The sequence below is a fragment of the Pseudophryne corroboree genome, chromosome 9 (genome assembly GCF_028390025.1).
Source record: "Pseudophryne corroboree isolate aPseCor3 chromosome 9, aPseCor3.hap2, whole genome shotgun sequence".
NCBI lineage: Eukaryota > Metazoa > Chordata > Amphibia > Anura > Myobatrachidae > Pseudophryne > Pseudophryne corroboree.
Window position 1 is genome coordinate 217,245,080 of NC_086452.1, and position 22,460 is coordinate 217,267,539.

The 22,460-nt window shown below is 45.9% G+C and overlaps 1 protein-coding gene and 1 pseudogene across 3 annotated transcripts in view; both read right to left on the reverse strand.

The window, feature by feature from the left end:
* The window catches only part of SLC25A24 (solute carrier family 25 member 24), a 123,798-nt gene that overhangs the window by 48,949 nt on the left and 52,389 nt on the right, over window positions 1-22,460 (reverse strand). For all 3 annotated transcript variants that reach the window (XM_063940116.1, XM_063940117.1, XM_063940115.1), the window contains exon 3: window positions 1,316-1,442. In XM_063940116.1, coding sequence (XP_063796186.1) covers window positions 1,316-1,442 — 127 coding nt within the window. The remainder of the gene's footprint in view (window positions 1-1,315; window positions 1,443-22,460) is intronic.
* Window positions 15,183-15,301, reverse strand: LOC134962650 (5S ribosomal RNA; annotated as a pseudogene).

The following is a 22,460-nucleotide window of genomic DNA, read 5'->3' on the forward strand; positions in this document are numbered from 1 at the left end:
TGGTGTAAATTGCTCCAGGCATTGCCGAGTTATGCTGTCTTCTAAAAAACTCTGTGCTGCTGCCCCACCCCTAGGGGTGTTAGTGGTGTGTTACCCTCACAGTATTTGTTCCCAGATTGTAATTCATATGAGTAGCAAGTTTGTTTAAAATTGGTCTAGGCATTCGTGAGTTATGCTGTATCCTGAAATACTCTGTGCTGCAGGCCCACCCCTAGGGGTGTCTAACCCCCACAGAGTTTGTTGATAGATTGTAAGTCAGATGTGTCCCAAGTTTCATGTAAAGTGCTCCAGGCCTTCCACAGTTATGCTGTCTGCTGACATACTCTGTGCTGCTTTCCCATCCCCAGGGGTGCTAGGGGTGTCTGACCCCCATAGTGTTTGTTCCCAGACTGTGAGGCATATGTGTACCAATTTGTGAGTACATGGCTCCAGCAATTCCGGCGTTATGCGGTCTTCTGATACACTCTGTGCTGCGGTCTCCCCCCTTAGGGGTGCTAGGGAGTACAATTTTTTTTAGTTGCCTCCGCGGTGTTTTAATACGCTTCTATGTCAAATTTCACGAACTTCGCGTGTAAACTGGATTTGTATAGCAAAACAGAGAGACAAATTTTCACTTTTATATAGTAGATGTATGCTTATGAAAAAAATAGATTCAAATTTAGGGGCTCAATCCTATTAGCTGCGATGATTTAGCGGGTGTGAATCGCCGCCGCAGAGGCCACACTTTATGGCAGCCCGAATTTGCACAAAAGTGATCGCTGCCACATAGGGATCCGAGCACTCTGGTGCGAATTCAGCCGCAAATTAGCCCTCGAAGGGTGCGAAATCGAGTGCCATTGCCGGCATTTAAACGCTGCGGCAACACCACATTGCACCCTTCGTGGGTAATAAGATCAGCTCCTGACTGGGTGTTAGGGTTTTTGGCTCCTGACTGGGTGCTAGGGTTTTCGACTCCTGACTGGGTGCTAGGGTTTTCGACTCCTGACTGGGTGCTAGGGTTTCCGGCTCCTGACTGGGTGCTAGGGTTTCCGGCTCCTGACTGGGTGTTAATGGATACTTCTAGCAATCTCCTCTATTAGTTAATTCATATAGCACTGCTTGAGCCTTTGTACACTGTATGTACCAAGAAAGAGCATGAACTTTAATCTCTACAAAATAAATTCATAGTAGTGCAATTAAAACATGAGAAAAGAGTCATATAGGTGATTTAAAAATATTATTTATGATACATACTTGTAGACTATTATGTAATATAACAATTTTGTGCATTAACTAATTTATAAAAAACAACAACAAAAAAAAAACAGTTCCTCACCATCTTTATTTTTGTCCAAGCTAGTAAAGGCAATTTTCATTTTTTTCTCATGATCTTCCAGGTACTTCATAAATTCCCCAAAATCTAGTTGACCATCCTTATTTGTGTCACCAGCTGCCACAATTTTCTAAATGTATAGAAAACCAGAAGGATAATGTTATTATATATAGAATATTCCATTCTACCTGTACATTTTTAAAAGATTCAACAAATGGTCTAGTAGAAATCAAAAAGGATGGCAGACAAGGCCTCTCTTCATAGGCAATTACTGAATAACACGGATGCACTGTGTATACCAATAAATGATAAAACTCAAATGCATCATACAAATTCAATACAATAATAAGACCAAATAAGTAATGAGTCACATAATATGACTGAAGATCAGCAGTATAGTTATTAACAGGCAAGGAAAAAAAAACTAAAAACAACAACAACAAAAAAAATTAACCATTTTTTTTGTTTAAACCAGGGGGTAAATTTACTAAGATGGGAGTTCTATTTGAGATGGGATGTTGCCCATAGCAACCAATCAAATTCCAGGTATTATCTTCTAGAAGGTGCTAGATAAATGAGAAGTAGAATCTGATTGGTTGCTATGGGCAACATCCCATCTTAAATAGAACTCCCATCTTAGTAAATTTACCCCCAGTTTTCTTTTTATATTAATGTTTTAATGAAAAAAATTAATCGTATTAGAAACCTTATCAACCATGTTTTAATGCTTTCTAACATTAATAATGTTATTAGGCTTTGATCTGATTTATTTTACTTTCAACAAAGCCATTTTTTTTTACAGGTTATTATTCCTACTACATGATTTACCCACCATAATCCTGTATATCCTTATCCATTAGGAATTTAATCAAGCCCATTTTTAAAAGTAGTGACTGAGTCCGCCATCACTACTCTCTGAGGCAGGGACTTCCATATACGTATTGTCCTTACTGTGAAGAAACCTTTCCGACTCTTTGTGCGAAATCTCCCCTCCTCTACCCTAAGCGGGTGTCCATGTGTCCTTTTTGATGCTCTTACCAAAAACAAATCCCCCGCTAGCTCTGTGTATTGACCCCTTGTATAATTGTAAATGTTAATCATGTCCCCTCTTAATCTCCTTTATTCTCGTGTACACATAGCTAGCCTAGCAAGCCTTTCTTCGTATTCTAGAGTCTCCATCCCCTTTATCAATTTGGTCGCTCATCTTTGAACCTTTTCTAGTTCCAGGATATCCTTTTTGTAGTATGGTGCCCATAATTGTACACAGTATTCAAGATGTCATCCCTTGCATCAATTTCCCGCTTAAGGCATGCTAATACCTTGTTTGTCTTTTTTGCTGCATTCCTACTTTGGGTACTACTGTTAAGTTTGTTATATATGTGAACACCTAAATCTTTTTCCAGTACAGAATCCCCTAGTTTCTCCCCGTTAAGTATGTAGGTACTGTTCTTATTCTTGCTACCGAAGTGCATTACCTTACATTTTTCTATATTGGACCTCATTCTCCATTTTGAAGCCCATGCTTACAGTATAAATAAGTGATTCCGAAGAGACTCGGCATCCTCCACCGAATTTATAACCTTACACAATCTGGTATCATCTGCAAAAAATAAGATTTTACTCACCGGTAAATCTATTTCTCGTAGTCCGTAGTGGATGCTGGGGACTCCGTAAGGACCATGGGGAATAGACGGGCTCCGCAGGAGACTGGGCACTCTAAGAAAGATTTAGTACTACTGGTGTGCACTGGCTCCTCCCTCTATGCCCCTCCTCCAGACCTCAGTTAAGGAAACTGTGCCCGGAAGAGCTGACATTACAAGGAATGGATTTTGGAATCCATGGTAAGACTCATACCAGCCACACCAATCACACCGTATAACTTGTGATAACATACCCAGTCAACAGTATGAACAACAACAGAACATCAGACAAACCTGATGCAACCATAACATAATCCTTATATAAGCAATAACTATATACAAGTATTGCAGAAGTAGTCCGCACTTGGGACTGGCGCCCAGCATTCTCTACGAACTACGAGAAAAAGATTTACCGGTAGGTTTAAAATCTTATTTTCTCTTACGTCCTAGAGGATGCTGGGGACTCCGTAAGGACCATGGGGATTATACCACAGCTCCCAAACGGGCGGGAGAGTGCGGATGACTCTGCAACACCGAAGGAGCAAACATGAGGTCCTCCTCAGCCAGGGTATCAAACTTGTAGAATTTTGCAAAAGTGTTTGAACCCGACCAAGTAGCTGCTTGGCAAAGCTGTAAGGCCGAGATGCCTCGGGCAGCCGCCCAAGAAGAGCCCACCTTCCTAATGGGCCTTTACTGAATTTGGTAACGGCAATCCAGCCGTAGAATGAGCCTGCTGAATCGTGTTACAGATCCAGCGAGCAATAGTCTGCTTTGAAGCAGGGCCGCCGACCTTGTTGGCTGCATACAGGACAAACAGTGCTTCTGTTTTTCTGATCCAAGCCGTTCTGGTCAGCGGTTGACCGAAAGTAACCTCACCGCTGACCGCAAAGTTCCCACCATTGGCTACAATGGAGCGCATAGGCGCTACATTGTATCTCTGCCGTGTGCAGCCTGACAGACACTACAGGAGCACACAGCCAATCAGGAGAGTGCCACGACGTGGCGCTCCCTGATTGGCTGAAGGGACCCTCTTTGACAGGAGTCAGGGGGGGTCCTGGCAGTCGGCAAAAGGGGTCCCATGTGTAAACATGGGACCCCTTTCAGTGCGTGGTCGTGTTTCCGTTTTATTATTTTGGCAAGTACGTGGATTATACAAAGGTCTGATTCTACACTGGATTATGTGAGTATAATTTTTTTCACAGGTACCCCAAGGTTTCTACATGGAGAAGAGGACCGAGCCTCGTGGGAACATAGGTAAGTATGTATGTATGTATGTATGTATGTATGGAGGTGTGCATGTATGTAATAAACTTATACTTTCACGGTGTGTGTGTCCTGTTTTTTTGGGGGTATTTTTTTAGTAGTAGTACTACAGGTACCAGCGGACCCGGTTGTCCACCGCATGCTGGTACTTGTGGTTCTCCAAGTACCAGCTTGCGGGGGAGGCTTGCTGGGACTTGTAGTACTGCTACTAAAAACAATATTCACATTTTTTACAAAGGCTATCAGCCCCCCATCCGCCGCCCTTGGATGGGGGGGACAGCCTCGGGCTTTACCCCTGGCCCTTGGGTGGCTGGAGGGGGGGGACCCCTTGATTTAAGGGGTTCCCACTCCTCCAGGGTACCCCGGCCAGGGGTGACTAGTTGGGTATGTAAAGCCAGGGCCGCAGGGACCAGTATAAAAGTGTCCCCCGGCTGTGGCATTATGTACCTGGCTAGTGGAGCCCGGTGCTGGTTTCAAAAATACGGGGGACCCCTACGCTTTTTGTCCTCCGTATTTTTGGAACCAGGACCAGGCGCAGAGCCCGGTGCTGGTTGAAGAAATATGGAGGAACCCCTGTCATTTTTTCCCCCATATTTTTTCAACCAGGACCGGCTCAAAGAGCCCGAGGCTGGTTATGCTTAGGAGGGGGGACCCCACGCAATTTTTTAAAGATTTTTTAAGACTTTAAACAACTTTTTAAGGTACACAATGAAGCCCTGCACGGATCTCACAGATCCGGCCGGGATTCCTTGTGTTTTGTCAGGCAGTGTTTTACTCATCACTCCCGTAAAACACTGCCTGATATTACGAATCACATCGACATCGGAAAAAACAATTGTGCAAAACTCGGCAGCTTAGTGAATGATCGTATCAGGATTCAAAAAGTTGCAGTAAAATGCACCCGATACCATTCGAGTTCAAACACCCTTCAAAACGGCAAAAACACGAATCTTTGTAAATATACCCCCATGTATCATCAACTAAATGTGCACCCCATTTGTTGGAACAAGAAGCCGAAAAGAGCTTGGTAGTGTTTGTTGTCCCACTTACAGACCCTTAATACGGGATGAGAAGGATTTAATGTATACTTCGCAATACCTCGAAGCTTATCTAGAACATATACGGCACGATGATACATGCCCCTCAGACATGGATTCATACATACATGCTTTTACTATCCCACTAGGTCATACATTTCCCACCTACACCTCTCCTCCTACCATCCAATCATTTGTAGATATTGTATTGTATATTTTTCTGTTTAGTGTTTAGATAGTGGCAGTTATTGTTGACTGCCAAAGGGTGGACTGTCAAAGTCGAAAAATATTCCAGTACATACACCCCGTACTAACACACACACACACGCCCGCTGCGCGTGCACTTGTTCCGCCGTGCGTGCACATATCCGCAATTTGCGTATGATCGCTCCCGCGGTCCTGCGCGTGGTATGGGTATTTACGGCGGACTTTGTGAGCGCATAGAGGGTTATCAAAACATTACATATTTAACCCAAATAGTACACCTAGCCCCCCTGCACCACATCAGCAAGTATCAACAGTTTAAATGATTCCAGGACTAAGGGATTCACCTTTGCATGATAGGAAGGGACAGACTAAGGTTATAAGGTGATGTCTAGTATCCAGCTGTAGGGTATTTTAAGGGTAACATTCAGGTGTTGGTTAGAGGAAGATCGCATGTTCCTGCGTATAGTTATGTGCAGAAGTACAGCGCTACACACCCAAGCCGACGCAATAGCCGGTCTGAGTAAGGTACCCGAATGTGTGTAAATGGACTTCAAGGTAACCTCCTGCTTGCGATCAGCAGGATCCCTGAGGGTAGCCGTATCTTGGGATGGCAGCGCTACCTTTTTGGATAAGCGTGTCAACGCTTTGTCCACCCTAGGGGAGGATTCCCACCGTATCCTGTCTGTTGGCGGGAAAGGATACGCCATAAGAATCCTTTTGGGAATCTGCAGTTTTTTGTCTGGAGATTCCCAAGCTTTTTCACATAACTCGTTCAGCTCATGTGAGGGAAGAAAGGTTACCTCAGGTTTCTTTCCCTTATACATGTGTACCCTCGCGTCAGGAACAGGGGGTTCCTCTGTGATATGCAAAACATATTTTATTGCAATAATCATATATCGAATACATTTAGCCACTTTTGGCTGTAACTTTGCATCATCGTAGTCGACACTGGAGTCAGAATCCGTGTCGGTATCTGTGTCTACTATTTTGGACAGTGGGCGCTTTTGAGACCCCGAAGGTCCCTGCGACATAGGGACAGACATGGGTTGACTCCCTGGCTGTTCTCTAGCTTCCGCTTTGTCTAATCTTTTGTGCAATAAATTTACATTAGCACTTAAAACATTCCACATATCCATCCAGTCAGGTGTCGGCGTTGTCGACGGAGACACCACATTCATTTGCTCCTCCTCCTCCCTAAGAAAGCCTTCTACCTCAGACATGTCGACACACGCGTACCGACACACCCCACACTCAGGGAATCCTCTTATCTGAAGACAGTTCCCCCACAAGGCCCTTTGGAGAGACAGAGAGAGAGTATGCCAGCACACACCCAGCGCTATATGACCCAGGAAAAAACACACACAATATGTTTACCTAGATAGCGCTGTATGTATTTTGCGCCAAATATGTGCCCCCCCCCCCTCCTTCTTTAAAACCCTCTTTCACCGTGGATAAGCAGGGGAGAGTCCGGGGAGCTTCCTCTCAGCGCTGTGCTGTGGAGAAAATGGCGCTGGTGAGTGCTGAGGAAGAAGCCCCGCCCCCTCGGCGTCGGGCTTCTGTCCCGCTCAAATATCTAAAAACCTGGCTGGGGCTCTTTATATATACAGTGCCCAGCTGTATATATACCTTTGCCAGAAAACGAGGTTTGTTGCTGCCCAGGGCGCCCCCCCTGCGCCCTGCACCCTTACAGTGACTGCCGTTTGTGTGTGCTGTGGGAGCAATGGGGCACAGCGTTACTGCTGTGCGTTACCTCAGTGAAGATCTGAAGTCTTCTGCCGCCTCTGAAGTCTTCTTTCTTCTCATACTCACCCGGCTTCTATCTTCCGGCTCTGCGAGGAGGACGGCGGCGCGGCTCTGGGACGGACGGCGAGGGTGAGACCTGCGTACCGATCCCTCTGGAGTTAATGGTGTCCAGTAGCCTAAGAAACAGAGCCTAACATTAAAGTAGGTCTGTTTCTCTCCCCTCAGCCCCTCGATGCAGGGAGTCTGTTGCCAGCAGGCTCCCTGAAAATAAAAAACCTAACAAATATACTTTCTTTCAGGAACCTCAGGAGAGCTCCCTGTAATGCACCCAGTCTTCTCTGGGCACAGTAGTAAACTGAGGTCTGGAGGAGGGGCATAGAGGGAGGAGCCAGTGCACACCCATACCTAAAGTCTTTCTTAAAGTGCCCATGTCTCCTGCGGAGCCCGTCTATCCCCCATGGTCCTTACGGAGTCCCCAGCATCCTCTAGGACGTAAGAGAAATAGTTTTCAAGTAACACCATTTTCTTATTTCCCTTATGTTTCACACTGGCTGCGCAGCCTGCAGGGGTAGAGGGGGCAGGCATGGAAACATGTGAGGAGCGGCTGCAATACTGTAGATCTGCTCTTTTTTACCTTTACTGAGCCATGTGACTGTAAAGTAAGGATGGTAATGAAGGAGAGTAAGGGCCAGAATGTGAGGATAGAGCAGAGTTATGGAGGAGAAGAGGGGCCAGGGTTGTGAGGGAACGAGCAGAGTGAAGGAGGAGATGAGGGGCCAGAGGGTGAGGGATTGAGCTGAGTGATGGAAGAGAGGAGGAGCTGGAGTGTGAGGGATGGAACAGAGTGATGGAGGAGAGGACGGACCAGAATGTGAGGGATGGAGCAGAGTAATGGAAGAGAGGATGGGCTGAGTGATGGAGGAGAGAAAGGGCCGGAGTGTGAGGGAAGAAACAGGTGATGGAAGAGAGGAGGGGCCGGAGTGTGAGGGATGGAGGAAAGGAGGGGCCGGAGTGTGAGGGATTGAACACAGTGATGGAGGACAGGAGGGGCCAGAGAATGAGGAAAAGATCAGAGTGATGGAAGAAAGGAGGTGCAGGAGTGTGAGGGTTGGAGCAGAGTGATGGAGGAGAGGAGGTGCTGGAGTGTGAGGGATGGAGCAGAGTGATGTAGGAGAGGAGGGCCAGAATGTGAGGGAAGCAACAGGTGATGAAGGAGAGGATGGGGCCAGAGTGTGAGGGATGGAGCATAGTGAAGAAGGAGAGGTGGGGCCAGAGTGTTAAGGAATTAACAGGTGATGAAAGAGAGGAGGGGTTGGAGCAGAGTGATGGAGGAGAGGTAGGGCCAGAGTTTGACTGATTGTGCAGAGTGATGGGAGAGAGGAGGTGCCGGAGGGTGAGGTATGGAGGGGAGGGCGGGATATGAGGAAAGGAAAAGGTGATGGAAGAGAGGAGGGGCTGGAAAATGGAGGTATGGAGGGGAGGGGGTGTGGAGTGTGAGGGAAGGAACAGGTGATGTAGGACAGGAGGGGCCAGAGTGATGGAGGAGAGGATGTGCCGGAGAGTAAGGATTGGAGCAGAATGAGGGAAGAGAGGATGGGGCGGAGTGTGAGGGAAGGAGCAGAGTAATGGAGAAGAGGAGGTGCCGGAGTGTGAGGAAAGGGGCAGGATGATGTAGGAGAGGATGAGCCAGAGTGTGAGGAATGTCAGTGTAGAGGAGCTGGAAGGGAGCAGGCACCAGCACTGTAAAGAAGATGGACAGCACAGTTTGAATTTAAGTAGTTAATGCTAATGCTAATAATAATGCTAATAATAGGATTTTGGTACTTACCGATAAATCCTTTTCTCCTAGTCCGTAGAGGATGCTGGGGACTCCAAAAGGACCATGGGGTATAGACGGGATCCGCAGGCGCTTGGGCACACTGAAAAGACTTAATCTGGATGTGAACTGGCTCCACCCTCTATGCCCCTCCTCCAGACCTCAGTTATAGGAACTGTGCCCAGGAGAGACGGACATTTTGAGGAAAGATTTTTGTTTAAACTAAGGGCTACCAACATACCAGCCCACACCACAAACATACCGTACAACCAGAGTAACATTAAACCAGATAACAGTATGAATTTACAACAGCAACAAGCTGAAACAAGAAATACACAACCCGTGTATAAACTAATTTAACTAGCAAGAAAACACTGCAAGTAACAGTCCGCACTGGGATGGGCGCCCAGCATCCTCTACGGACTAGGAGAAAAGGATTTATCGGTAAGTACCAAAATCCTATTTTCTCTTACGTCCTAGAGGATGCTGGGGACTCCAAAAGGACCATGGGGTTTATACCAAAGCTCCAGAACGGGCGGGAGAGTACGGACGACTCTGCAGCACCGACTGAGCAAACGCAAGGTCCTCATCAGCCAGGGTATCAAACTTATAGAACTTAGCAAAAGTATTTGAACCCGACCAAGTAGCTGCTCGGCAAAGCTGTAACGCCGAGACGCCTCGGGCAGCCGCCCAAGATGAGCCCACTTTTCTGGTAGAATGGGCTTTTACTGACTTCGGCACCGGTAGTCCGGCCGAAGAACGAGCCTGCTGAATCGTACTACAAATCCAGCGTGCAATAGTCTGTTTTGAAGCAGGATGACCAATTTTGTTGGAAGCATACAAGACAAAAAGCGCCTCAGTTTTTCTGGCAACAGCTGTCTCTTCAACGCTCTTATAACATGCAGAGATTTCGGAATCGCCACAGCCTCCGTAGCCACCGGGACCACAATAGGCTGATTAATGTGAAATGAAGAAACCACCTTCGGCAGAAATTGTTGACGAGTCCTCAATTCCGCCCTATCCGAATGAAAAATCAAGTACGGGCTGTTATGAGATAAGGCCGCCAACTCTGACACCCGCCTGGCAGACGCCAGCGCCAACAGCATAACTACCTTCCAAGTGAGAAATTTAAATTCAACCTTACGCAAAGGTTCAAACCAGGAAGACATGAGAAACCGTAAGACCACATCAAGCTCCCATGGAGCTACAGGAGGCACAAACGGAGGATTGATATGCATTACTCCTTTCACAAAAGTCTGAACCTCTGGGAGGACAGCTAATTCTTTTTGAAAGAAAATAGACAAAGCCGAAATCTGCACTTTGATGGAACCTAATTTCAGGCCTGCGTCTACTCCCGCCTGTAAAAAGTGGAGAAAGCGCCCCAATTGAAAATCTTCCGCAGGAGCCATTTTAGACTCACACCAGGAAACATACTTTCTCCAAATACGGTGATAATGTTTTGCCGTAACCTCCTTCCTAGCCTTAATGAGAGTTGGAATGACCTCCCTGGGGATACCCTTACGAGCTAAGATCTGGCGCTCAACCTCCATGCCGTGAAACGCAGCCGCGGCAAGTCTGGAAACACGCATGGACCCTGCAACAACAGGTCCTCTCTTAGAGGAAGCGGCCAAGGAACTTCCACCAGTAATTCCTGAAGATCCGGGTACCAGGCCCTTCTTGGCCAATCTGGAACGACGAGAATCGCCTGAACCCTTGCTCGTCGAATGATCCCCAGTACCTTTGGAATGAGAGGAAGTGGAGGGAACACATACACCGACTGGAACACCCACGGAGACACCAGGGCGTCCACTGCACTGGCTTGGGGGTCCCTTGACTTGGAACAATACCTCGGGAGCTTCTTGTTGAGACGAGACGCCATCATGTCGATCAACGGAATTCCCCAACGTTTTGTCACCTCTGCAAATACCTCTTGGTGAAGAGCCCACTCTCCCGTATGGAGATCGTGTCTGCTGAGGAAATCTGCTTCCCAGTTGTCCACTCCCGTTAGGAAGACTGCTGACAGGGCGCTCAAATGTTGTTCCGCCACGCGAAGGATTCTTGTGGCCTCCGCCATTGCCGCTCTGCTCCTTGTGCCGCCTTGACAGTTTATATTTGCCACCGCTGTGATGTTGTCTGACTGTACCAGGACAGAAACAAACAAGGTGGAAGAAATCCTACCGCGCCCTCTGGATTGCTGCAATAGGTATGTAGAGGGAGATGTCACACAATCTCCAATGAAATATGAACAAGAAAAAATTACTACCACCTTTTTTGCGCTATCCAACACAATACAATACAATACATGAGATAGGAATGGAATAATTTTCCAAAAACTGTGATATCACAAATGGTAAACAGAATAGTATTACAAATCAAATATTTCAGATCAGATATTTCAAAAGTTCTGATATATATGTAGTTCGATATGATGAAAGATCGAATGGAGTATTCTTGAAAACAAAGAAGGGATTTCCACGGGGTACACACCGTACTCACGTGGATACAGGCTGTTCAATGCTCATAAAGGTTTCTTTCTCCGGTTGGGACTTTTGTTTAATGGATGTCCTTTGGATGGAACCTCTTCATGTCAGTGTTCGATCTCCCATATGGACCCGGAAATATAAACAGTAGAAACACCAATAGTGTAATAGGTTTCAGCCAGTGTGTGAGAAATGAGTTATGACAATAACTGGAGACTATAAGGACAATTGGAAGGTTCCCAAACGTACCCAACTAACATAGGTACGTATATGGATCCCCACATAAAGGTATCTTTCAACAGGTGAAGAAGGTAAAGAGAGCGTGGAGAATATCTCTTAGTGGAGCGTACCCGACTCACGTTTGAGAAGATTGAATGATGCTCATAAAAGGTATCTTTCAGTTATTTCTCCTTCGTGGATGATTGGTGGTCCCGAGCCGGCGGGATATCTTTCACCGGTGGTCTCCTCCTAGTTGTTTTTCCTTGAGCCCTCTCCTGCAGTCCAACTCCATGCATGCATAGTACACTCACAGCTTCAGCGCCCTCTACTGCAAGGAGGGACCGCTCCACTAAGAGATATTCTTCACGCTCTCTTTAACTTCTTATAACATTCAGCCTCAGACATGCCGACACATAGTACGGACACACAGATACACACAGAACGTCCCAGCTAGGTGACAGGCCCACAATGAAGCCCAGATAGAGGACACAGAGGGAGTATGCCAGCTCACACCCCAGCGCCCATATATCCCGACAAAAGATATATGTACCCAGCACTGCTTAATTTATAATGCTAAGAAGCACCACACTGCGGCCCCCCCCCTTCTGAATATCTCCCCGTTACTTGTGAGAGGAATGTGGAGGTCCCGGCAGCGTCTCCTTCAGCCGCGTGTTGAAGGAGGGATGGCGCCTTCGGCCCGCCAAATTTGAAAATGAAAAAGATGCCGGCGGGGGTTTAAGAAACGGTGCCGAGGCACCGAAAGCCTTCTGCCGGTCCCCGACCTCAGTAACATGCTGCCCAGGGCGCCCCCCAGCGCCCTGCACCCTGTAACTACCGTTGGTGATGTGTGTGGGAGCATGGAGCACAGCGTTACCGCTGTGCTGTACCTTCCGTTACTGAAGTCGTCTGCCGTCCTGGAGTCTTCTGATCTTCTCATACTCACCCGACTTCTTTCTTCTGGCTTCTGTGAGGGGGTGACGGCGTGGCTCCGGGAACAAGCAGCTAGGCGCGCCAAGTGATCGAACCCTCTGGAGCTAATGGTGTCCAGTAGCCGAGAAGCAGAGCCCTTAACTAAGAAGAAGTAGGTCTGCTTCTCTCCCCTCACTCCCACGCTGCAGGGAGCCTGTAGCCAGCAGGTCTACCTGAAAATAAAAAACCTAACAAAAAGTATTTTCCAGAGAAACTCAGGAGAGCTCCCCTGTGAGTGTCCAGTCAGTCCTGGGCACAAAGTCTAACTGAGGTCTGGAGGAGGGGCATAGAGGGAGGAGCCAGTTCACACCCAGATTAAGTCTTTTCAGTGTGCCCAAGCTCCTGCAGATCCCGTCTATACCCCATGGTCCTTTTGGAGTCCCCAGCATCCTCTAGGACGTAAGAGAAAATAATAATAATAATAATATGTATGATCCTGTATTGGTTTCGAGAGTTGCTGTTTTGGAGTAGATGCGAGTGCGGGAGGGGGGAAATGTGGGTCACGAGGCAATGTCTCAACTTGGCACCCCCCCTTTAAGCACATTTTTATATGCCATCAGACCTAGACTCCACCACCTATGTAGGTCTGCATCAAAAATGTCCCCAGCTGGTTTTCCATCCCAATCTGCCCCTGCCTTCATGGATGTCAGAGCAGAGCTTGCATGCAAAACCCGGTGAGTTGCAGCACACACCAGGCCTGGGGGTCTCATCTGCCATATTTAAGTGATGTCTGTGTCAGTAAGTTTATCTGTTTTTTTGTGTGTGTGTCTGTCAGTAAGTGGTGTCTGTGTCAGTAAGTTTATCTGTGTTGTCTGTGTTAGTAAGTAGCATCGGTCAGTGTGTGTGTCAGTAAGTTTATCTGTGTTGTATGTGTCAGAGTCAGTATGTGTGTGTCAGTAAGGGATTTCGATCATTATGTGGTGTCTGTATCAGTAAATTGTATCTGTGTTAGTAAGTGGTAAGGGGTGTTTATGTCAGTAAATGTGTTTGCGTCAGTAAGTGGTGTCTGTGTCAGTAAGGAGTGTCTATTTATGTAAGTGTGTCTGTGTCAGTTAGTAACTGTGTCTGTGTTAGTGGTATCTGTCAGTAAGGGCTGTTTATGTCAGTAAATGTGTTTGTATCATTAAATATGTTTGAGTCAGTAAGTGTGTTTGTATCAGTGCATTTGTGTCCGTAGGTGGAATCCGTATTAGTAAGGAGTGTCTGTCGTCAGTAAGTGGTGTTTGTGTCAGTAAGTTGTATCTGTGTCAGTAAGGGGTATCTGTCAGTAAGTGGTGTTTGTGTCATTAAATGTGTGTATCAATAAATGTTTGTCAGTAAGGTGTGTCAGTAAGGTGTGTATGTGTCAGTAAGTCTGTGTCAGTGTGTTTGTGTCAGTAAGTGCAATCCATGTTAGTAAGGGGTGTATGTCAGCTTTGATGTCCAGCGGGCGGTATGTTCCGTTCAGCATGTAGGACTTGGAGCAGTAATTTCTGCTAATTACTCCTTTGCTGCATAGATAGGGTGGGAGGGAGAACACTAAACTGTAGAAGGGGGCATTGGCCTGAATGAAGGTGCCCTGGTATATGACTTCCAGGGTGGTAGGGGGTGTTTACTACGTAGGGGAGGGGTGGATAGTGGAGTGGGCTTAACATTCATTTTCTGGTGGGAGGGCAGCTTGCTTGACTGCAGATATCAGAAAAAGGATTGATTAGGTGCCGCACAGGACTACAATTAATCTTTTTGTAAAGGGCTCTTTATGAAATTTGTCCCTTGTGACCAACAGTGCATTTACATAAGGAATGCCTGTAAATGGTATTCAATGAGTTTGTTGTGGTTGGTGGTGCACCCAGAGTCAATAATACTTAGTATTGTTTGAGGAGGAAAAGAGAGAGACTCTATGTTGGGGCACGCTTAAATAAAACTTAACTTTTAATTAGAATAAGATAGAATATAGTACCTTGACAAACACACACATATATGTATACACCTATAGTCCTAAAAGAGAAGGACAAAAAAGGAGGGAGATTCTGAATCTCTCTCTACTGTTCTCATGGAAATCTGAAAATAGATTCTGAGAGATTTTAATAGTTAAAGAAAAACTTGAAAATAAACATTCTTAATGATGTAATAAGTGAGGTGATAGTGACACCTAAGATGAAAATATCAAAATTGATTTCTACATAACAAGAAAACAGAGTTTCTGATAAGAATCACAATGGCATAGGATGTAACAGCAGTTTTTAGTAAACTTAGAGGTATAGGTCTATTGACCAATGCCAATTGTGATGAATTTATCCTGGTATCCTAGTAGGAGGTAAATTGCCAATTCTAACTTTCTCGAATCTGAAATCAGATGCACATTATTGCTCCAATACTCCAGTTTCATGTACACAGATAATAATATATTTAACAAGTCTGTGATCAGACAATTAAGAGAGGGAAAAAAAGGGATGAAATTCAGTAAGGTCAAAGGTTGCTCCAGCACTTCTGCTTTTCACATTTGGATACAGGTGTCTGTTACTGCACCTGATATTCCCTAGTAGTCTCCCACCTAGGTACTATTCAGGCTCCTCACTGCTTAGCTTCCAAGATCAGGCGAGATTGGGCGTAACCAGAGAGATATGGCAGTAATATCACATGGATTGTGAATGAGAGAGTGTATGGTTATTGGCACATACCAAAAAGAGCACTTCTACTATCCATTAGGATGCACAGTCTATCAGTTGTTGTCGTATTGCCAGGAATTTAGATGACTGGCCTTTTGGATGAGTGAGTGCTGAATGAGTGAGGTATAGGAAACAATTAAGTACAGGGCCCGCCCCCTGTTGTTCGCCGCACCATATAGTGATGGATAGTGGACGAGAGAGGCGGGTTGCCTGTGCTTGTAGAAAAAAGGGGTGGAATTACACAGATATCTTAAAGTTTTCTTAGGTAATCAAAGTTCCAAGATAGGGATCATATAATCATATATTGTCCTAGGTGAGAGTTTGTTTCTCTTGGAGCAACTGGGGTAGGTTTTAGAAATATAAAAAGGAGAACTGAATGTCAATAATGCAGTATATTACTTGTTTGTCACAATGATCGAAATAAAAGAAAAAAATGGCAATGACTACAGATATCTCAAGTTCATGAAAATAGATTTCTTAGCTTTGAATGGGATAAAAGAAACTAAGAGAGCCCCACCTTTCAGAAGGTACTGAGGACTTTGGGATCAGAGTTCAGGAGCCAGAGCAATCCACCAACGAAAATATAAAACTGCATATTAGAAATGTATTGGTAAAGCAGGGACCAGCTGCTTGAAGGCTGATATCTCTGGTTCTGGGCATAGCAGAGACAAGCTGCCAGTGTCCACCAAAAGGAGGGGGGGGGAAGAGTCCCAGCTTTTGGAGTATACAATCAGAAAAACTCAAAGTCAGACAGAACCCAAGATATCTGGCTGGGAAGAGCAATTAACAGGCTTGGATGGGGAGCACTGCTTTGAAGTCAGATTTCTCTGGTTCCCCAGGGCCGATTTTCAAAAATCTGGTAACCCTGGAAAGAGGGAACCTTAGCTATCATCCTAGGGACCTTGGGCAAGTGCCCACTGAGCCCATACAAAAAGATGGCCCTTGTGTATGTATCGGAAAGTGGTGTCTGTCAGTGTGTCAGCAAGTAGTGTCTGTGTCGGTAAGTGTGTCCCTGGAGCCCTCAGTTCCCTGTCTGCTCTGTATTGTCCGGGTCATTCCATGGTAACAAACGTTACATTTTTAAATATATTTCATGTGACATATTTTTTTGAGCATGTGTTTTGAATATTTTTGTGCAAAGTAAATGTTGTTTGTGTGGTACATGATACTGTATGCTTTAATTTTGATGCAAAGCTTGTCATGAAAACTGGTATCAAACGTTACATAAAAAGACCATTTTCATGGAATGACCCGCCCCCATCCTTTCTAATCTTTCCACATCTTCTCTGTTTTGCCCCATCATTGCTCCCCTTTAGACCTCTCCACCTTTCCAGCTCTCTGTATTATATGGCGGTCACTGCGATGCTCCCTGTATGATATGTTGGTCACTGATGCTGTGTATTATATGGTGGTCACAAACCTTTTGTTGTTATAGTTAACTATTAAGTGGTTGAAGTTAGGCACTAGCTATGACTTCCATGGAGATAGCCACACTCATGGCACAAGCCACACCCTCTATTTTGACCACAGACATACCACACTGGTCACACCACAGCAGCACCTGTCACACTTCCTTTCCGAGACACACAATAGGCCCTTCAGAAATTTCAGCTCCAAGCCCATGTGGACCTTAATCTGGTACTGGCCAAGTCCACCACCGTTTTGTAAAGGAAACTTCTACTTGATAATTCCCCTCAATGCTAAGAGCCTGTGTTATTGTTTTTATTAAAACCAATGAGAAAAAGCTATAATCTACTTGTCAACCTATGCTGAAAACTCAATATATTTAGCTTCAGGTTAGTTTTTACAGTGTCACGTATGGGACATTTTTATTCATTTTCACAGAATGGCCCAGCAGCGACATGCCTCTGGTGGTCAATATCTGGATGTATGCCTTTATGAAGTGGCGATATAGTTATCTTTTTAAATTCAGTTATCTCTGATCACCCAATATGGTATTTTTGTTTTACTCTGTAGAATTAGATGGTGCTTATGGTCTTATGCAGAAAACAGTGATCTAGTTTTGTGACATCTACCACCAGTGCGCTCTAAAATATACTTCTGTATTCAATTAAATACTGTTTGTCACTAAGCACCCAAGGAAAAGGCTCACACGTGTTTAGCTCCTCATGAGCAGTGTGTGTGAAAACTCATAGACGGCTAATAAAGCTATCTTACAATAATGAAGATATCTGTATTTACAGTTTGTGTTGCTATCTTATAATAATACTAGTATCTTACAATAATAAAAGATATCCGTATTTACAGTTTGAGATTTAATATTTATTTTTAAATGAAAGAAAAATACAACAATAAGATCCCCGCCTATATATATTGGGGTAGATGTAACAAGCGTCGATATGGAGGAGAATAGATATTAGCGCACGTTATGTGCGCTGACACTACTTCCCCCCATGTATGATAGCAGCGGTTTGCAGTACATGGCAGGGGCGCTATGCTCCCCTTGTCTATATCGGCGCTGTTATCTAAAAGATAGCATACCAATATGCGGTGGCAATGTATGAACGGTCAGTGGCACTGACTATTATGACACTTGTAGCTACCGATTTCGAAAGCTGCAGGTGTCGTTGCCCCATTGACAGCCAACTATAGTGGCTGCTGCAGCTGCCGGCTCTGTGGGAGATCTCGCGAGAGAATAGCGAGATCTTGCGCATGCGCACAGGAGCGGCCGGGCAGGGAGACACGGCGCACCAGCACTAGGATGGTGCGCTTTGCCCTCTGACAGGCATCGCTGGATGGTGTGGGGGGGATCACTCCCCCTCTCCGGCAGCCAAGATGTTAATACATCTTGGTACTAGTGCTTCTAGTGGTAAAAAGGTGAAGCGAGGAGAGTGATACTGGCACGATATGTGCCGATATCATACATCTACCTCATAGTGGCAAGCACAGTGATGTATTAAGTAATGAATAGTGAGAAGTGGAGAAGGTGCCCATAGCAACCAATCAACTTCTACCTATCACTGCACCTTATGTACTTGATAAATGCTACCTCGAAGCTGATTGGTTGATTTGCTATGGGCAATTTCTCAGCTCTTTCCACTGCTTGATACATCACTCACTTCTATCTCACATCCACAATGCTTTTCTCACACATAACGACACAGCCCAGGTCACTGACTGTACAAGATGAGTCACCAGGGTTTATGGTTCTTCTATTTGACAAGTTCATATTTCAAAGGGCAAATGGGTTGGAACATATAACAATGACAATCAAAGCCTTCATACCATGGGACTCTGAACACGTACTTGATAGTGGGTGCTAAAGTACCCAGGCCCAAGCCTATTGGAGGAGCCCACCACGGGCCCAGGCCAGCTACTAAGTGGGACAAATGTCCCTCTTGGCAGCATATGGCGCCGCTACCCAATGCCGCAAATATTATTTTCCATTTTCTACCCCACATGGTCATGCCTTTCTGATTTGGCCATGCCGCCTTCAGTACCAGCCCTTGTGCGTGTCTCAACGGCTATGCATGTAGTAGACATTCATTTTGTTGACATGAGAACATAGACATTATCTTTATGCCAACAATTAACTTGCTCAAATGTTCATAATATCAACACTGACCATATCGACATTGTTGAAATGCTGACATACTGGGGTATATTTACTAAAATTCGTGTTTGAGTCGGTTTGTGTAGAGTTTAAACTCATTTTTTATCGGGTGCATTTTACTGCAACTTTTTGAATCCTGATACGGTAATTTACTAAGCTGCCGAGTTTGCAACATTCGTATTTTCCGATGTCGATGTGATTCGTAATGTCAGGCAGTGTTTTACGGGAGTGATGAGTAAAACACTGCCTGACAAAACACAAGGAATCCCGTCCGGATCTGTGAGATCCATGCAGGGCTTAATTGTGTGCATTGTGAGCAGTGCAGAATGGGTTAAAAACTGTAAAAAAAAATTGCGTGGGGTCCCCCCCTCCCAAGCATAACCAGCCTCGGGCTCTTTGAGCCGGTCCTGGTTGTAAAAATACAGGGGAAAAATTGACAGGGATTCCCCCATATTTTAACAATCAGCACGGGGCTCTGCGCCTGGTCCTGGTGCAAAAAAATAAGAATTTACTTACCGATAATTCTATTTCTCATAGTCCGTAGTGGATGCTGGGGTTCCTGAAAGGACCATGGGGAATAGCGGCTCCGCAGGAGACAGGGCACAAAAAGTAAAGCTTTAGGATCAGGTGGTGTGCACTGGCTCCTCCCCCTATGACCCTCCTCCAAGCCTCAGTTAGGTACTGTGCCCGGACGAGCGTACACAATAAGGAAGGATTTATGAATCCCGGGTAAGACTCATACCAGCCACACCAATCACACTGTACAACCTGTGATCTGAACCCAGTTAACAGTATGATAACAGCGGAGCCTCTGAAAAGATGGCTCACAACAATAATAACCCGATTTTTGTAACTATGTACAAGTAATGCAGATAATCCGCACTTGGGATGGGCGCCCAGCATCCACTACGGACTCCGAGAAATAGAATTATCGGTAAGTAAATTCTTATTTTCTCTATCGTCCTAGTGGATGCTGGGGTTCCTGAAAGGACCATGGGGATTATACCAAAGCTCCCAAACGGGCGGGAGAGTGCGGATGACTCTGCAGCACCGAATGAGAGAACTCCAGGTCCTCCTTAGCCAGGGTATCAAATTTGTAGGATTTTACAAACGTGTTTGCCCCTGACTAAATAGCCGCTCGGCAAAGTTGTAAAGCCGAGACCCCTCGGGCAGCCGCCCAAGATGAGCCCACCTTCCTTGTGGAATGGGCATTTACATATTTTGGCTGTGGCAGGCCTGCCACAGAATGTGCAAGCTGAATTGTATTACACATCCAACTAGCAAAAGTCTGCTTAAAAGCAAGAGCACCCAGTTTGTTGGGTGCATACAGGATAACAGCAAGTCAGTTTTCCTGACTCCAGCCGTCCTGGAACCTATATTTTCAGGGCCCTGACCACATCTAGCAACTTGGAGTCCTCCAAGTCCCTAGTAGGCGCAAGACACCACAATAAGCTGGTTCAGGTGAAACACTGACACCACCTTAGGGAGAGAACTGGGGACGAGTCCGCAGCTCTGCCCTGTCCGAATGGACAAACAGATATGGGCTTTTTTGAGAAAAAAACCACCAATTTGACACTCGCCTGGTCCAGGCCAGGTCCAAGAGCATGTTCACTTTTCATGTGAGATGCTTCAAATCCACAGATTTGACTGGTTTTAAACCAATGTGTTTTGAGGAATCCCAGAACTACGTTGAGATCCCACAGTGCCACTGGAGGCACAAAAGGGGGTTGTATATGCAATACTCCCTTGACAAACTTCTGGACTTCAGGAACTGAAGCCAATTCTTTCTGGAAGAAAAATCGACAGGGCCGAAATTTGAACCTTAATGGACCCCAATTTGAGGCCCATAGACACTCCTGTTTGCAAGAAATGCAGGAATCGACCGAGTTGAAATTTCTTCGTGGGGCCTTCCTGGCCTCACACCACGCAACATATTTTCGCCACATGTGGTGATAATGTTGTGCGGTCACCTCCTTTCTGGCTTTGACCAGGGTAGGAATGACCTCTTCCTGAATGCCTTTTCCCTTAGGATCCGGCGTTCCACCGCCATGCCGTCAAACGCAGCTGCGGTAAGTCTTGGAACAGACATGGTACTTGCTGAAACAAGTCCCTTCTTAGCGGCAGAGGCCATAAGTCCTCTGTGAGCATCTCTTGAAGTTCCGGGTACCAAGTCCTTCTTGGCCAATCCGGAGCCATGAGTATAGTTCTTACTCCTCTACGTCTTATAATTCTCAGTACCTTAGGTATGAAAAGCAGAGGATGGAACACATACACCGACTGGTACACCCACGGTGTTACCAGAACGTCCACAGCTATTGCCTGAGGGTCTCTTAACCTGGCGCAATACCTGTCCCGTTTTTTGTTCAGACGGGACGCCATCATGTCCACCTTTGGTAATTCCCAACGGTTTACAATTATGTGGAAAACTTCCCCATGAAGTTCCCACTCTGCCGGGTGGAGGTCGTGCCTACTGAGGAAGTCTGCTTCCCAGTTTCCATTCCCGGAATGAAACACTGCTGACAGTGCTATCACATGATTTTCCGCCCAGCGAAAAGTCCTTGCAGTTTTTGCCACTGCCCTCCTGCTTCTTGTGCCGCCCTGTCTATTTACGTGGGCGACTGCCGTGATGTTTTATCCCACTGGATCAATACCGGCTGACCTTGAAGCAGAGGTCTTGCTAAGCTTAGAGCATTATAAATTTACCCTTAGCTATATTTATGTGGAGAAAAATCTCCAGACTTGATCACACTCCCTGGAAATTTTTTCCTTGTGTGACTGCTCCCCAGCCTCTCGGGCTGGCCTCCGTGGTCACCAACATCCAAAACTGAATGCCGAATCTGCGGCCCTCTAGAAGATGAGCACTCTGTAACCACCACAGGAGAGACACCCTTGTCCTTGGATATAGGGTTATCCGCTGATGCATCTGAAGATGCGATCCGGACCATTTGTCCAGCAGATCCCACTGAAAAGTTCTTGCATGAAATCTGCCGACTGGAATTGCTTCGAAGGAAGTCACCATTTTTTTTTTTACCATGGCCCTTGTGCAATGATGCACTGATTTTAGGAGGTTCCTGACTAGCTCGGATAACTCCCTGGCTTTCTCTTCCGGGAGAAACACCTTTTTCTGGACTGTGTCCAGAATCATCCCTAAGCACAGGAGACTTGTTGTCGGGATCAGCTGCGATTTTGGAATATTTAGAATCCACCCCTGCTGTTGTAACAGTATCCGAGATAGTGCTACTCCGACCTCCAACTGTTCCCTGGACTTTGCCCTTATCAGGAGATCGTCCAAGTAAGGGATAATTTAGACGCCTTTTCTTCGAAGAAGAACCATCATTTCGGCCATTACCTTGGTAAAGACCCGGGGTGCCGTAGACAATCCAAACGGCAGCGTCTGAAACTGATAGTGACAGTTCTGTACCACGAACCTGAGGTACCCTTAGTGATAAGGGCAAATTTGGGACATGGAGGTAAGCATCCCTGATGTCTCGGGACACCAGATAGTCCCCTTCTTCCCGGTTCGTTATCACTGCTCTGAGTGACTGCATCTTG